This window comes from Stegodyphus dumicola, chromosome 2 (genome assembly GCF_044657685.1).
Source record: "Stegodyphus dumicola isolate Sdum_Otavi_A_Nest chromosome 2, ASM4465768v1".
Classification (NCBI taxonomy): domain Eukaryota; kingdom Metazoa; phylum Arthropoda; class Arachnida; order Araneae; family Eresidae; genus Stegodyphus; species Stegodyphus dumicola.
This window is the reverse complement of record NC_140769.1, coordinates 183,766,985-183,784,336: the sequence shown is the minus strand read 5'-3', so window position 1 is coordinate 183,784,336 and position 17,352 is coordinate 183,766,985. Positions and strand designations below refer to the sequence as shown.

Genomic DNA, 17,352 nt, shown 5'->3' with positions numbered 1-17,352 from the left:
TCTTGCGGCTGTGGTATAAAACAATCACTGAAAGAGTTCTTTTGTACGGAGTCTCCATTTGGGGTTCTGATATTAACAAAACTATGAGTGGCTTACTGAATTCAATACAGAGGCATCAGCTATTGCTTATTTCCAAAGGTTATAGAACAACCTCGACAGCCTCACTGCAGATTTTGGCGGGTATACCTCCATTAGATCTGCAGGCTCAAAGAGACTCTTTCTTAGGACGGATCCTACGATTACGACTGAATGGGGATTTATGGAACCAACATCACCTAGTAAAGGATTATGAACTACAGGTTCCATCTAATCTTGGCCATTCTGCCTCTTTAAAACTTAAATCTGCAGTCAATTTATACTATACGGCTCCAGTAGCCAATGACATTGCTCTATTTACAGATGGTTCTAAAACTGAACGTGGAACAGGTTGTGCATTTTGTGTATTTAACAATACTCAAAAGGTATATACATAGACTCGAAGGCTTGATGACAGAAATACTGTTTTTCAGGCAGAACTTTTAGCGATAAACGTTGCTCTCACTTATGTTAAAAGAAATCTATCGGGCAACACTAAGATCTTCAGTGATTCATTATCTAGTCTGCAGGCTATCTTAGACATTACGAATAGAAATCCGATTGTACAAGTTATTCAAGAGAAATTGCTAAGATTTAATTCATCTGAAAGACCACTTCTTACCTGGAATCCAGCTCATGTTGGCATACTGGGCAACGAAGAAGCAGATACTTTAGCTAAATGGGCTGCTAATGATATCAACAGAATTGAAAAATGGGCTGCTAATTATATCAACAGAATTAAAAAATGGGCTGTTAATGATATCAACAGAATTGAAAATCCAATGAAATTGCCTTTTTCACACTTGAAGAGCAAGACTTTAAATGCACTGCTTGTGAAATGGCAGGAAAGATGGACTAATGACTCCACAGGAAGAAGAGTCTTCTCTTTCTTTCCAAAAGTTTCACTCAGTCAAAGAAACACATCGAATTTTTATACTCAATTTTTCACTGGTCATGGACCTTTTAATACATATCTCTTTCGATTTGGACTACGTACGACTGAGCTTTGTTCTTGTGGAGAGTTGGGAGACCCTGAACACTTTATCTTTCACTGTTCATTTACTAAAAAACTTCACTTGAATAAACCTTTAGATCAACACAGGCCAAAATGGGCTGAATTGATATTAAAAAACTCTAGTGAGAGTAAGAAATTTAAGGAAATTATGCTTTTCTGTCAGGAATTAAATTTTTCTGTAAATAATTCTCTCAGATCATCTTTATTGGAAGTGAGTAATTGACTTTCAGCGACTGTTAGATTTTTATTGCATAATGGTAATTGTTTAACTTATTGTGTTTGATGCTTATTATTGTTCAGTTTTGTTGCTTCCATTACTTATGTTACTGATTTAAAATTAGAAATGGTTTTACGTAAAACAGACGTATCTGACATTGAATGCGTCTATGCTCTAATAAATTGTAATGGTTACTTGTAGCCTATTACTTTCTTATATTGTACAAATAGTCGGTTTTATTTGTGACGCACATAGTATTTGTTGTATGGTACTGAAATCGTTCTTAATCATATATATATCATGATTATTTTTTTTTCAGTTTTGCAATTGTTAATTAAATTTAACAGAAAATTTTTGTGACAATTTTAATTCTTTTGCATACTTTAATGCATTCTTTTTTAATTGAATTGATTCGCTTTGGCGAATTTGATAGGCATTAATTGTGCATTCTATTATAAAAATTTGCATTCATGATAGTTATTTTATATTAATTTTCTTTGCTTTAATCTTGAATGCATTTTGTATTTGATTTTGAAATTCTGTAAAATTTTATGTCGGCATTTTTCTAGTATTGCATTTATCTCAGCGATACCAGCAAACCTAATCTAGAATAATTATTTTGTATACCTTTTTGCACTTTTCTGAATTGAATAGTTGACTTGTTTTTGTGAATTTGATTGGTTTTACTTGAGTTCTCTATTGTAAAATGTGCATTTAAGGCAGTATTTTATAATAATTTTCTTTGACTTATTCTTGAATGCATTTGGTTTTTGAATTTGAAATTTTTCATATCTTTATGTTGGCATTATTCTTGTACTGTATTTCTATCGCGTTGCCAGCAAATCTGATGTAGAGTTTTTATATTACTTGGAGTGGTTTTGTTTTTAAACCAAATTTATGTTTTCGATTGTAATAATATCTCAGGTTCAGTGTATTTTATGATAATATTGTTCAGTTATCAAAGTTATTGGTTCTTAATTCTGAATTCATATGAAGAAATTTTATTTGGTAGTTTATTATTGTCTTAGTTTATCTTTATGCATTTTTTCTAAATTGAATGGTTCTTCTTGATATTGTGAATCAAATTGAAATTAATTGTGTATAATACAGTAATGGATGTATTATATTTTGTTTGTTTGTTTGTACCATAGTTTTTATTTAAATTAGTTGGACTCAGTTTTGAAAGTATTTCGTATTTTCAGTACAAATTATGAAAGTATACTCTGTTTATTGTTTGAATGCTATAGGTACTACTTGTAACATGCTTTCTTTAGGGTTTATTAATGACTATGTTACTTATGTCTTTGTGTTCTTGAAGGCCTTGTATGCCACTGTAAACTTATTCTGCTTAGTTATAATAAATAGCTTCTGGAGACAGGGGCTTTAATCCGTGTAAGGCAGACATCATGTCAGCTAGGTAATGGAGCCCCTGTTTTCTGGTTAACAGTCCCGGTTCTGCATGCAATATTCTGATGCCCGTATACGTAACTGGAGGTTCCGAGGAGACCGCACGTCGCTTGCTTGCATTCAATATCAGCATAGGGGCCCTGCACCTGGTATGGTGGTTTGGGCAGCCATTTGATACACGACACGCATATCTCTGGTTCGGATCGACGGTAATTTGAATGCAGATCGGTACATTTTTTACTTCTTACGTCCAATGGTATTGCTCTATCTTCGAGGCCTGCCAAAAGCCATCTTCTAACAAGATAATACAAGACCACATGTTGCACGTCATGTTCTGACCTTCCTCGATACGCAGGGTATTCGATTGTTGTTCTGACCCGCACGAATCGCATAAATCGCATAACCCGCATAAATCGAATCCTAATAGTTAAAATTTCTTAATAATAAACATATGTATATTTCTAGTTTTAACAATTTCAAATTGAAGCTACAGACAGAGAAAAAAGCTTAGAAGACCACAATTTCATCATAATGTATAATAAAGAACATTTTCAATTCATCATAATGTATAATAAACAACAATTTCAGAACGTCTATATTTTTTTACTGAGAGGGGGAAAAATTCTATTTATTTCCAAGTTAATGTGAAATAATATGCAGGTTGTACCTAATTAAAGTTCCCCGAATCAGAGTCGCCTGTAGTAGGAACTCAAGCAGACGAATAACCATCATAATAGATAATAATACTCAGAAACAGCAAAAACCACGAAAACTGCCAAAAGGAAATCAACTGACATAGAGTCAGATGAAGTGAGGAAATCAAAGAATTAGGAAGCTTCTTAGCAGCAACGAAGAAACAATGGAAGAGGAGACAAACAATGCTACGGCAAAATTGCCTTAATAAGAAACAGAACTCTCAAATTATTTTCGCAGAAGCAGAGGTTGACTGGAAAAAACCTAAGAGCCACCCTATAACGTTATTACACAGAAGAATTAGGGGCAATTGCCAAAGCAGATCAACTGAACATCTTCTTACACTAGCGCAACAAGAGGTAGAGATGGTCTAAACAGGAATGGGACTCCAGATGTGATTTTTCAACAAAATTAGATCTGGCGACTTGATTTACCCAGGAATGCTTACATCATTTCCAGCTATTTCCATGGCCTCTCCGCTCATTATGCTCTATCAAGCCCATTGGCAACTAACTGAATCTTCATCTGCCATTGCGCTGTTGTATCCGTAATTTAAAATATACCATCGAACAACTGTTAAGCCATGTGCCACAAGACAATATTAGGAATCTTTTAGACTCCGTAATAAACCGAATCGTTGCATTTATTGCTCAAAACGGCGCTCGCAACATTAAAGACGACCAGGTTGCACTCTGTTGTTCCTATTGCTCTGTTTTCGCGATTATGTGTATCATTCTTCCCTGAAGGTATAATATGCACGAACAACTTTCTTGACTTTGATCACAGACCAGTTAACATTACACGTCGGTTCAATCACTCTATATAATTCATAATATGTTCCTTCATAGGCCTTCTTAGCTTCATAGTATGTTGAAAAGAAGGCCATTAAGCCTCTCTAGGAATATATTGAAAGACTTGGCTTCGACTCGAATTAAAAAGCAGCCCCTTGGAATTTAGCAGATCGCTTTAAAACATGCTTCGTTCCCTGTCTTAGAATACCCTTTTAATGTTTTTCAATAGAAGATGTGGGATAGGAAAAAAATGCTTAGTTATTTCTTTTTCATTAAGTCGATCTTTCCGGCGCATCCTTCTTTGTGTCATTCCCAAGACCCATGAGTCCTTAGGTCTATACCGAAAAATATAAGAATGGAAAATATGGTAAAATTTCTTGAACACGAAAGATATATTTATTATGCGGTTGGATGTGCTTTTAAAAATGAATAAGACGATTTATGTTATGATCAGACAAGTTCAGCAGTCAAGATTAATCACTTGCTATCTATCAACTAGTTTGCTAAGGTAGCTTTGTGCATCCTCTGAGGGATTATGCATGGAGATTTGGTTGGTCAGTTCATTTTTTGAATATCTTCAGCCTGAAGGAAGCTGGTAACAAGCCTAGCCCAGCAAGCTCATCCAAGTAACAAGCACATCCAAGTGCAGATGAGCATTATTTTTTATTAACACGAAGTTATGCTCAAGAACGCTTCGAAGAAGCTTCACAAAGGAATACAGCAATAAGGGCTTTTTATACTGTATTATTAGTTCTTTTCAGGTAAGCTAAGAACTTCTGCTACTTTACATCTTGAATCTGAGTCATTGGTAAATAGAATAGAGATCAGTTACCTATCCTTTTTCAGCGAAATTGCCAGAAAAATTTCAAACAAGCTTAACCTTAGGATTTCAAACAATATTTAACCTTAGGAAGTTTGATAAATATGCTTATCCTGTATCTTGTTAATAAAATTAAATATTGGTTATCCCTTGCAGTGTACAAATTAGATGATTTTGGTCTTCTTATATATGAGAAATGTCTCATGGTTGCAACCACAACCATGACACATTTTGGGCTGAGATGCAAATCCTTTATAACTTAAGATTCCATAGTTTCAAGTAGACCTATTATTAAAGGAAATGAATCAGAACCATATGTGCGTCTCTATGTGTGACAAGGGAAATGCAGTTCCAAATCAAAGGTAGTTGTTTGCATAATCTCCTCATGAGAAACGACCAGCTTTCTTTTTTGGCGATACTATATGGGCAGTTTGCTGCATAAAGCATTGCATTTGACCATTCAATAAAAATTGTCTTTAATTTTAAATTTGATATGATAATTTGCCTATATCTCGTAATCTTTTATGTTATTTTGATCCCAGTTTTAATCAAACAGCAAAACACACACTTCTCAATTTTGTACGTATATGTAATTTAATATCTCAAGCTCACTTCTAGAGTTCATTGATGGAAAGCTTGTGACAACAACAACAACATTGAAGAAAAGCTAACGTTAAAGGTTGATTTTAGCTGTCTTCTCTTTGTTATTATATTTCAGTGATAGAGTATTTTTTCCTTCTTTCCGCATATCTTCGTGGTGTAATTAGAAGCATACTCGATGCGTTTTCGAGAGGTCCAGGGTTCGAGTCCCGGGGACAGCAATGCCCATTTTTCACGTCTCCTGCTTCAAAATAACCTAGTGAGTCTATACAGTTATTTAAATGTTAAAAGAAATAGCGATATATTGCAGTAAGATACAATTTCACTTTCGAATAGATCAAATAAAAATAATTTAGTGCTCATAATGAATGAAATATCATAATCGACGTTGCAAATCCCTTTGAAAAGTATTTGGAACTGACTTATACAAGTATACATATATCGGAGAATTTTACCTCTGTTACAACTAATGTGGAGGAGTCTGACCAATAGCTATTTTTATGTAAAAAGAAATACTTCAATCTCACAAAATTTGAACCAGCAAGCTGCTAATCTGTAAATAATTTTTTGTACACGCTGAAAATAAACGTGACTAAGCGTAGCTATGTTAAAACACTCTTAAAATATGTATACTAAGCATTGACATTTTTATATGTAATATTCAAACTGCTTACATTAACTATAATCGCAATAAATGAATTTTCCGTTTTAGGTATAAAGAAATGTTGATTGAGAAAATAGTTTCTTCATTATACATATTTTATTTATTTAATACCAGTTTCACACATGCAGACTCTATGCAGAGAAAAGAAAAAGAGATTTTTTCGCGCCGTAGTCCATTGGCACTGCAAGGAAAACAATCTTTTTTAAAATCTGAAATCTGGAGACGCTTATTAAATAATCCAGATTCTGCAAATATATCTAGACGAGATTCACATTATTCAGAGAGATTTGATTCCTTCAACAAAAAAGTATACAAGCGTTCCAAGAAAAAGAATAAAACACTTTTGAAAGTGCAGACAAAAATTCGCAAACGACCTTTCATCGCTCACAGAAATGCTTCGAAGATTTTAAAAGCAGCGGCCAACAAAAAAAAGCACATTGTAGGTAGAGAAAAGAAAATAAGCACCTCAACCATGACTCAAGATGGTGAAGAAACTACATCTATGATTACAGAAGAAATATTCAGCTCCACAGTTCATGGTGAAATAACGTCGGAAACTACTCAGCAAAATCAAGATGATGCTGACATTTCAGACAGCAAATCTGACAAAGAGAGTATGTTTTTAGAGGACAGATCATTCGAGGATGGGTAAGTTATTTGTTTTTAATCTTCTTCTCTACTCAGTTAAGAAAGGGAAAGAATGTTAAGGAAAATTTGCCAGAAAAAGCACGGATAAACGCCTTCGTAATAGAATAAGAACACTAAAATCTAAAATAGCCTTTTTCTGATTGCCCAACCTTTCTCCAGAGTTTAGGACATAATCCCAACAGATCCGAATCTTTAAACAAAGGGTACTTATGACAAAGATACTTCACAACTTAAGGTTTTTGCGACTTTGAATCGATATACTTTCTTAATTTGTTGAGTTACTTTCACTTAAACTGCCAAACACAGGGTGTCCGAGAAATAATCGTGGATTCTTTTTTCCTGTTAAAGATAGCGCAATTATTTTTCCAAATCAAACCCATATAAGAATCCGATTGTTATCATCTTTCACCATAATGCACGCTACCGTTTATTTCAATGTTTTTTCAATCTAACATACACATACATCTAATATTCATTTTTCAAGATCGTAGATTTTGCGAAATGGACTTATTGCTTGTCCCCACGATATCTGTATCTTATAACTGAATTTCTTAGTTTAGTGTCATGTTGAGAAAAATACCAAAATTTGATCACATAAAATTAAGGAGTCATTGCAGCTGTTGCAAAGTTTAAACTTCGGACTGGATGTTGGAATTCGGACTATCAGTGAATACCATTAAATGAGCTAATACACCAAAGAAACACTATGAAATTTTTCGAAATGTTTGCGACCTAATAATGTAAGGAAAAATATCCCACAGCTTGTGACTTAGCATTCATTACTCTATAAACTAACACCAAAACCTGCCATAACTTTCCAAACACTCTATTTAATAACCCTCGTAAGTAATATTTAATATGATTTTGTAATCTTAAATTATAAGGTTTTCTAGGTGATCTGCTTCTCTTTCGTTTCCAAATGCAGAGACGAAAAAGATGATATTTTCATAGAATCTGGATCTTCTTGCGATCGCGAGAACCAACAGACGTGCTGGTTTGAAAGACAAGTTGGTGACATACTTACATTGGAAACAAACATCATAGGATCCAACGGTCCTAACTCATCTTTTATCATCCGTTGGTCGAAGCTGTACCACAAGAGGAACAGAAAGAGACCACTTTCCATAGAAATAACTCATGGTATGTATTTAAGAAAGCTGAGAAGCGAAATTGTATTATTGTAAGTGTTCTTTTCCATGGTTTTTTTTTTTTTTTTTTTTTTCAAATCTTTTATAATGTTTCTGAGTTTTCTTGCTGGTTAGATCTAAAAATTTAGAATATGTTTGCTAGCAAAATAAGGGTATATTACGAAACTAAAACATGTCCCATATTAGGCTTTCTCAACTGATGCTTTTAAAAAATCGCTCCATTTCAGGCGTTTTCAATAGTGAAGTGAAAAACAGCTTTCATTTATTCCTTTTTACTTCCTTGTACGAAGTAAAAAGGAAGTATTGTAATCGCGAAAAATTTCAGGCAGCATATTTCAACGAAATTATCCATTTTGACCGCTATCGAATGCAATTTAACGATGTTTTTGTGTGATATCTATACGTAAGGACAGAATAAAAGACTCGTTTCATCCAAAAAAATTATAAAACTGTTTAAAATTAATTCTGAAGAGAATTTTTCGTGGCGTCTGTATGAACGTATGTACGTACGTGCTTACGAAGGTACGTACGTATCTCGCATAACTCAAAAACGAGTAGCCTCAGAACGTTGAAATTTTGTATATAGGACTGCTATAACATGTAGATGTGCACCTCGTATTTTGGTTGCAATCGGCCGCACCAAACGTATATAAATACTATATTTTTATATATATCCACTATGTTACTCGGCACAGTGATCTCAGTTTCTTTACTCTTATATGTTTGTAAATTGTACATTTTTTGCATTCGGATATTGTTTCTGTGGACCAGATTTCGTCGGCGATGGTTTTGTTTGTAGTAAGGCTTCAGGAAGCAACCACTACAGGCACAAAAGAATACGACGTGATTCTGGAGGGATAAGCAATGACTTCGGAATACAGTCAGGATTGTTTTACGCCAGTGCTGCTCCAATCAGTGCAGTTTACCATTCGAGAGGAAGAAACGAATACGTGGTAAGATCATAATTTTCGTTTTTAAAGAATTTTTGGTACTTTCTGCTTTTTCGCATCCCCAATTTCAACATGCGGCAAAATTACCGACTTTTCGGGGATATTTACGAGTGTACATGAGACTATAGCCATCCTATGCATGCGAACACTACACACATAAATAATCTATGCTTGAACTGTATCCCCGGTTGTATTTTGAATCCCGTAGTTAAATAAACACCGGCTGTAAAGATGACTGTGAAAATATAACAATCTGTCAAAATATAAACAGCAATACAGAAAAAACGTTTTTTACTACCTTGTACGAAGTAAAAAGGAAGTATTGTAATCGCGAAAAGTTTCAGGCAGCATATTTCAACGAAATATTCATTTTAACCGCTATCGAATGCAATTTAACGATGTTTTTGCGTGATATCTGTACGTAAGGACAGAATAAAAGACTCGTTTCCTCCAAAAAAATTATAAAACTGCTTTAAAATTAATTCTGAAGAGAATTTTTCGTGGCATCTGTACGAACGTATGTACGTACGTATCTCGCATAACTCAAAAACGAGTAGCCTCAGAACGTTTAAATTTTGTATATATGACTGCTATAACATGTAGATGTGCACCTCGTATTTTGGTTGCCATCGGCCGCACCAAACGTATATAAATATATTTATATATATATCCACTCTGTTACCCGGCTCAGTGATCTCAGTTTCTTTACTCTTATATGTTTGTAAATTGTATATTTTTTGCTTTAAAAATGATTGAATTATGTTGTTCTTATCTTCCGGTTAAGATTTTTATGCCTTTCGTAATTCTGGAAGCAATATTTGTACAATTATCAACAATTTAAAAGCTGTTTAAGTGCGGTTAAGTTTTAAATAACATGGTGGACATATTTGTTTACATTTGAAACAGCAGAATAGTAGATTTGTTGCCAATCTAGAGAGACTAAGCTTCGCAACAACAAAGATAATGATATTTTGAGTTTTTATGTATTTTCGCCTTGTCGCAAAGAGAGAACTGAATTAATTGAATGAGAAATACTCAATCGTCTGTGAAAAACTGTTTCTTTTTTGTTTTGTTTTCTTATTTTCTTTTTTACATCGTTCTAGCTTTATTATAGTATTTGAAAAGAACATGTGGCAACGATTAGATAATTCTTTAAATTACATACATTTTGTGCATTCTGAGTTATAATATGAACGAAATATAATACTGTTAAGTGAACCTAGTGCCAGAGTGTCGCTGTGTTAAACAAATAGAGTGAATTTTAAAGAATGCCTTTATTCTATTGTGGTTTACGCGCTGTCGGCGAAGTACATTTAATTAAATCCAATAAGTTTAAAAGAAATGCAAGAAACAAATGCGTATAATTTAATATTCCGTACAAGGAATTCATGTGGTGTAAACATCAGATTTTTTACTTCCTTGTACGAAGTAAAAAGGAAGTATTGTAATCGCGAAAAGCTTCAGGCAGCATATTTAAACGAAAATATCCACTTTGACGGCTTTTGAATGCAATTTAACGAACTTTTTGCGTGATATCTGTACGTAAGGACAGAATAAAAGACTCTTTTCCTCCAGAAAAACTAAAAAACTGCTTTGAAATGTATTCTGAAGGGAATTTTTCCTGGCGTCTGTACGAACGTATGTACGTACGTGCGTACGTACGTATCTCGCATAACTCAAAAACGAGTAGCCTCAGAACGTTGAAATTTTGTATATAAGACTACTATAACATGTAGATGTGCACCTCGTATTTTGGTTGCAATCGGCAGCGCCAAACGTATATAAATATATTTATAAATATATCCACTCTGTTACCCGGCTCAGTGATCTCAGTTTCTTTACTCTTATGTGTTTGTAAATTGTACATTTTTTGCTTTAAAAATTATTGAATTATGTTGTTTTTATCTTCCGGTTAAGGTTTTTATGCCTTTAGTAAATCTGTATGCAATATTTTTAGAATTATCAACAATTTTAAAGTTGTCTAAGTGCCACTAAGCCTTTTTTTAATGGCGGCCATTGATGTTTATATTTGAAACAGGAGACTAGTGGATTTGTTGCCAATCTACAGAAACTTAGCTTCGCAACAACAAAGATAACGCATTCATTTATTATTGCCAATTAAATCATGCTTAATTCTTTCTGGAATTTTTTCGAGGAAATAAGTGTTTAAGATTTACTTTGCAATTTTTAATATAGATATTTTGAGTTTTTATGTATTTTTGCCTTCTCGCGAAGTGAATTAAATAAATGAGAAATACTCAATCGTCTGTGAAAAACTGTTTCTTTTTTGTTTTGTTTGCTTAATTTCTTTTATACATCATTCTAGCTTTATTATAGTATTTGAATAGAACATGTGGCAACGGTTAGATAATTCTATTCTTTAAATGATATAAATTTTGTGCATTATGAGTTATAATATGAAAGAAATATATAAGTTAACTGGTATATAATTATTGCATTATATAACAGTTAACTTAGTTTCCGTTATATAATTATTATATAAGTTATCTGTTATATAATTATTAATACTGTTAAGTGAATCTAGCGCCAGAGTGTCGCTATGGTAAACAAATACTAGAGTGAATTTTAAAGAATGCATTTATTCTATTGTGGTTTATGCGCTGTCGGCGAAGTAGATTTAATTCAATCCAATAAGTTTAAATGAAATGCAAGAAAAAATGTGTATAATTCAATATTCCAATACAAGGAAGTCATGTGATGTACACATCAGATTTTTTTTTTTTTTTATTTTTTTTTTTTTTATTAGTCCAAAGGGATTTGAATCCCGAAGGACTATTAGTTTCGTTTTGGCATTTTGCGTCGGACTCATAAATGTCGGTTCACTTTTCAAACTGTTGCCACAAAATGTTAGAGTCCTGCATTATATTTGAAGAAATTAAATAATGAAAAATCTGCATAAATGTATGTATATTTCTCGTATTGTGATAAAACAACGGTACATAGAGTCATCGAATTTTGAATAACGTAATCCTCCAACGAATATGACCATGTGGAAGACCAAATTTGAAATTTGTTTTATGATCGATTTCCTATTTTTTAAAACTTTGACGAATTTTTGATTAACAAACTCAAGGATTTCAAAGCGAGCAATGGCAACGTTGTGCAGAAAAAAACATTTTTATCTCCAGCGCGTGACTCTCTGTATCGGAAATTCTAAAGATATGCTCGTTTTAAAACTATTTTGCGATATTGCTGTTGCACTGGATCTTATGGTTTAAGTGCGAGGAACATGATATTTAATAAAGAAATGTAACACACAAAATGTTAAAAAACGCCCCTTTGGACGTAATTTAAAATCTGAAACATTTCAGATTTTTTTTTTTTTTTTTTTTTTTTTTTTTTTTTTCCCAGGGTCAATGTTAATTCCGAAAATATGATCGGAGGTTGCGTAATTGTTCACTATGCACTAAAAGTCACAATGACGTTTCGCTCCTTAAACTTCGAGTGCGAGCATTATTCAGATACAGCATTAGTACACATAATGGTGATGAACTAACACAGAAAACATGTATTTTTTTAATTTGAATACGATTCAAGGACTTTGGAAGACTGCGCTAGCATTCAACTTTTTAAAGTCTAACGCTCTAAAGCCTCTCGAAAATTGTAACTGATGCTTCTGTAAAAGTATTTACTGTAATGAATTCCTTTTTTACCTTAGTGACAAATTCTTTGAGAACGTTCTTTTCGTCAGATAGGAAAACGTTGAACCATATACACAAAAATGGATTTTCTATGACAATATGCTGAAGAATTACTGCATTTGTTTCAAATAGAGGTCGTACGCTAGCTTTTTCCAGTTGAAATAAGTGGTAACCATCCACTTTAAAATTATCTTCTACTCAGTTCTCTTTGTTTCATTATAAACTTTTTTCGGAGCTATTATAAATGTTAGTGAATTTTATTTTTGAATTTCGGTTTCCAAAGCAAACAATGAAAGCGTCTTCTTGCTCTACGATGGCTCATTAGCAGAATAGATTTAGTATGTAACCAATGACGTGAATTCAGTTCACAGTTAACATAATTTTAAGTTATGTGCTATGATTTTTATAAAATAATTTTTTAACGAAAATAAAGAATTTATTCATAAAGTGAAATAAAGGCTGAAATGCTCTGAAGTTCTCACTATGAACACGTAAAGAAGGGAAGGAGAAAAACCTGAAATGGCATGATTTTTGCTGCCATCTCCAGAAGACCTGAGGTGGAAAAAGCTGAAATGGGACATCACGTTTGAGCTGGACATCAACCAAAAGTAAATTATGTTGAACGTATGAATAATCTTGTAGTTCAGGCAAATACAGTTGTTTCAAAGGTACTTAAAGTTCCTTTGATTTCGAAACAATAACTCAGTTTTATATTCTTAGAAGTATTTGTTTAATAATGATGAGCAAGCATATGCCAAATAGGAAGATAGTAATATGTACAATTTCCTCAGATTTTATCCGAACTGGTAAGCTGCCATTCAGTTTTAGCAAATGAAAAAAGTTTTAAATTTTATGATTTAATATCTCGTATTCTTGTATCTTAAATAAAAAATAAGGAATACGATTTAGACAGTTTTAGACTTTAGCAATTAATTTAACAGGAAACACACCGATTGTATCCATGTCCAGTATTCCAAATATATTGTATATATATATATATATATATATATAAATTCTTTCTAATCTTTTTGAAGTCCAAATTGAAATCCAAATGTGGCCTTGTCTAATTGTATCAGTCCAGAATGTAGGCTAACCACAATCCTTTCTGCAGAGCGCCTTCCCTGGAATATGGTATTAGGAAGTGGAGGTCGAGAGCTCCGCTTGAATCCTGTCACGAACACCGATCTCGACCCCAACGCTCTCATGGCTACAGTATACCGCGTCACAAAGAAGAACAGTCAGAAACTGTACCAGCAGGGTAAGGATTTCACCTTCCGAATCGACGTACCGGCAATAGGTGAGATAAATATTGCTTTTTTTTTCTTCTATACTTGAGGTATTTTTTAAATAATGAATAAGTAGTTTACCACACAACAGTTACAGACTGTAATATTCCGAGAACTCTTTCTGTAGATTTTTTAAAAATTTCTCTAAATTCCTGTAAAAGATTTCGACGCTTTACTGTGTTTTTGGTGCAGTCCTGTATAATGAAAACTTGTGAGACTCAGACCCTTCGTGTTAATTTGTTCAAACAGTTCAAAGTGGTCATAACTTAACTCAAACCCAGAATGGTAGAAATCTAATGCAGAAAATTGTGTAGCAAAAATACCCGAAATGAAGATATTGTTCTGTGGGAAAATGAAGTCTCTCCGATCTTTACGCATCAATGAAAATTTCGTGATGCCATTTCGGGCTCTTCCACTTCAGGCTTTTTGGAGGTGACGACAAAAATCATCCCACTTCTGCCTTTTTCCTTTCTTCTGCAGGTATTCTATGTGAAAATATCAATAATCATGCCATTGCGATCTTTCTGTTTTTAACCTTTCATTATAGTAGTTGATAGACATTGAAATATATTGGAAGGAGCAAAGCAGATGTTTAAAGAAATATCTATACTAAATAAAGCACGTGTAATTATTTTTTAACTGAGTTTTAAATGTATCCTTGTCAAGCAAAAACTCGTTTTTTCCATGCAAATGGCTGAAACTGAATTTCCAAAAGCTTTTGTAATGTGTAAGGGATGTGCTTATCATTTTAAAAGAAAACTACATAGAGAATTTTATTTATATATGTCGCTAAGTACATAGAATGTTTCATTATGTTTTGATCAGTGTGAAGCTGACCAGTAATGACATGGATACCAACTGCTAGTCGTTAAATAAATGCTTTATAGTTGTGTGTAAATCAAGCTTCACAGATTGTCGTAATAGCTCACTTATTCACAAATTTTGTGGATTACTATCAAGTTAGAAGAGTCAGAAGACTTGACGAGAATCAATAAACTGCAAATCGTAACTACGTCTGTAAACTCGAGAAACGTAAGCCGAAAATTAAATTGCTTTGCAAGCTTGCTACTCAATAAAAGCAATGCCATATTACAGGGAAGTGAGCATTTCTATGTTCCTGATATTGCTAAGTTCTAAAATACGTTAACCTAAGGAAAAAAAAACATGTTCTACCAGAATTAACCTCTATATAAAAAATGTACAAGGACTCTTTTTTTAGAGTTCTGAATTCTGAATTAAGCTTCGTAACAGACACACCGGAATCAGGTCTTTGATTCCGGTGATCTTTAAACTTTTCATAATAAAAGTTAAAGTTTTAAGATTCTCGACTGTACCGCAAACAAGAGAAAATATGATATTACCAATCAGCTATACTGAAAATTTTCTTATTAGTAGCGACGAAGCGACAGAGAAAACATTACCAAAGTGCAACAAATAACGGATTACAGTCTCTAGGGAAACGTAAATATTGCTTTGGTGATCTTGTGAGGATTTTAAGTTGTACTAACATTTATTTTATTTTAAATCTTTACTATCACTTCTTATTTTCTACTTCCGACCAGAATTATAAGCGTTAAGGTTTTTATGCAAAGTTTGTCTGGCGAACGCCAAGTATTTAAGTTGTGGCTTTTTGCCAAGCGAGAGAGAGGAAGCAGTGAGTCGAAGCAGGCCGCTTACCTTAGAAGTTACGCAGTTGCTTGTTGCCTTCCAGGCCAGAGGTTTTAATCCTCTTGATAAATTTTAAACGTATTGTAGTGTTCACAGTTCTCTGTACTACATACGCTTACTACATACGCTTCCTGTTAATATAAGGCCAATCTTCCACGTTTATTATTCAATTATTTAAGTTAAATTAGAGTTTAGTTTTATTTTTATACTTTTACGTTTTGACCCCAAGTAGCGGGTCGGTGTATTCCGAAGTACGGAAGTCATTGTAAATAGAGAAAAATAAAGGGTTTTGTATACCCTTCTTGTGTATCCTGTTTACTTCCCACAGTTTTGAACATAGCTTTAGTAAGCTCTCTGTTCCGAGTCAGGTCCTTGCATGTTCCCGAAGAAGGTAAGAAGGAACATTGATCCTGATAGTGGCGCCCAACGAAGAAGAATAACCATGGCCGAGTTTCAAGAAGAACCTGTGCTGCCTGCAGAAACGGCTCAAAATCCAGAAATGCCAGCTGCCGCCCTGGAAGGATTTCGTTACATCGTCCAGACCATGCGCGCTTCGATGAAACCAGAAGCAACATTTAATGGAAACTCACCGGTAACCAGTTTTTTGGAAAAATTGGATGACCACTTCATGCTCTACCCCGTGCACGAGTTTCAAAAAGTTACCTTAGCTACCAGCGCTTTGAGGGGCCAAGCGCTTAACTGGTTCAAATGTATAGGCAGAAGTCTCTTGGGTCAAGCAGGAAGTCCCACCTATACTTACGAAAATTTCAAGACTGCCCTACTAAAAGCCTTCCCTGTTGTAAGGGATCGTGCGAAATTAGAAACGGAACTTTTTAGTATATATCAACAAAGAATCGAAAATCTCTCAAGCTTTATTTTAAGAAAAATTCACGTCTTCAAACTCTTGTATAGAAACCGTCCGGATCCTGAAATAATTCAAGTGATTTTGCCGAGGTTACTGCCCCAAGTGCAAGACTTTATTGAATTAAGAAATCCGACTACACTGGAAAAGTTATTTGAGCTAGCAATCCAGTTTGAAAGTAGAAGAACGGCGGACGTCGAAAGAAGACGCCAATATCAACAGCGAAACCAATTTGGTACGCCAAGACTACAGCAAACTCAAGCACACGGCTACGGAGGCAAAGCGAATCAGTGGGCAAGGAAACCCGAGCATTCAAAAACAGCCGGCGAACGTCGACAGTTCAATAGCAATCCAGGAAAAAAGTCTCAAGGGAAAAGAAGGAAAGCACGGAAATGAAAAATAATTTAAACTAAAACGGATTTCTGCTGACGGGAGGGTGCGGAAATCCGAAGGCCACGAAAACCCCTCTTCCTACAAGTTAAATACAGTAATGGTGAAAAATTTGACTCTTCCGAAGATTGAAGTGTTGGTGAATAATATCCCAGCCACCGCACTCCTGGATACCGGGGCGCAGTGTTCCTGTGTGGCAGAAGATTTTTTTAGGAAGTATTTTCGCAAATACCGCATATATAATTCGGATAATACGACAGTGTTAGCGGCGCAAGAAGAAAAATGTAAGTGCATAGGTAAAGTACCGTTGTATATCCGTATCAAGGACGAACAAGTAAAGGTGATGTTTTTTATAGTAAAGAATCTGCAAGCACATATAATTTTAGGAATAGATTTTCTTTCAGATGCACAAGCAACACTGCATTTTAATGAAGCGTCCCTTAAGCTGACAATGAA

At 34.1% G+C, this 17,352-nt stretch overlaps 1 protein-coding gene across 2 annotated transcripts in view; it reads left to right on the top strand.

Annotated features, from left to right (window-relative positions):
• The first annotated feature begins 4,811 nt into the window (after positions 1 to 4,811).
• Positions 4,812 to 17,352, top strand: part of LOC118190208 (uncharacterized) — a 57,680-nt gene continuing 45,139 nt past the window's right edge. Inside the window, exons 1-2 of one of the 2 annotated variants that reach the window (XM_085811502.1) lie at positions 4,812 to 6,930; positions 7,856 to 8,070. In XM_085811502.1, coding sequence (XP_085667628.1) covers positions 6,341 to 6,930; positions 7,856 to 8,070 — 805 coding nt within the window. In that variant the 5' untranslated portion in view covers positions 4,812 to 6,340. The remainder of the gene's footprint in view (positions 6,931 to 7,855; positions 8,071 to 17,352) is intronic. The other variant, XM_085811501.1, reaches the window with a different exon arrangement.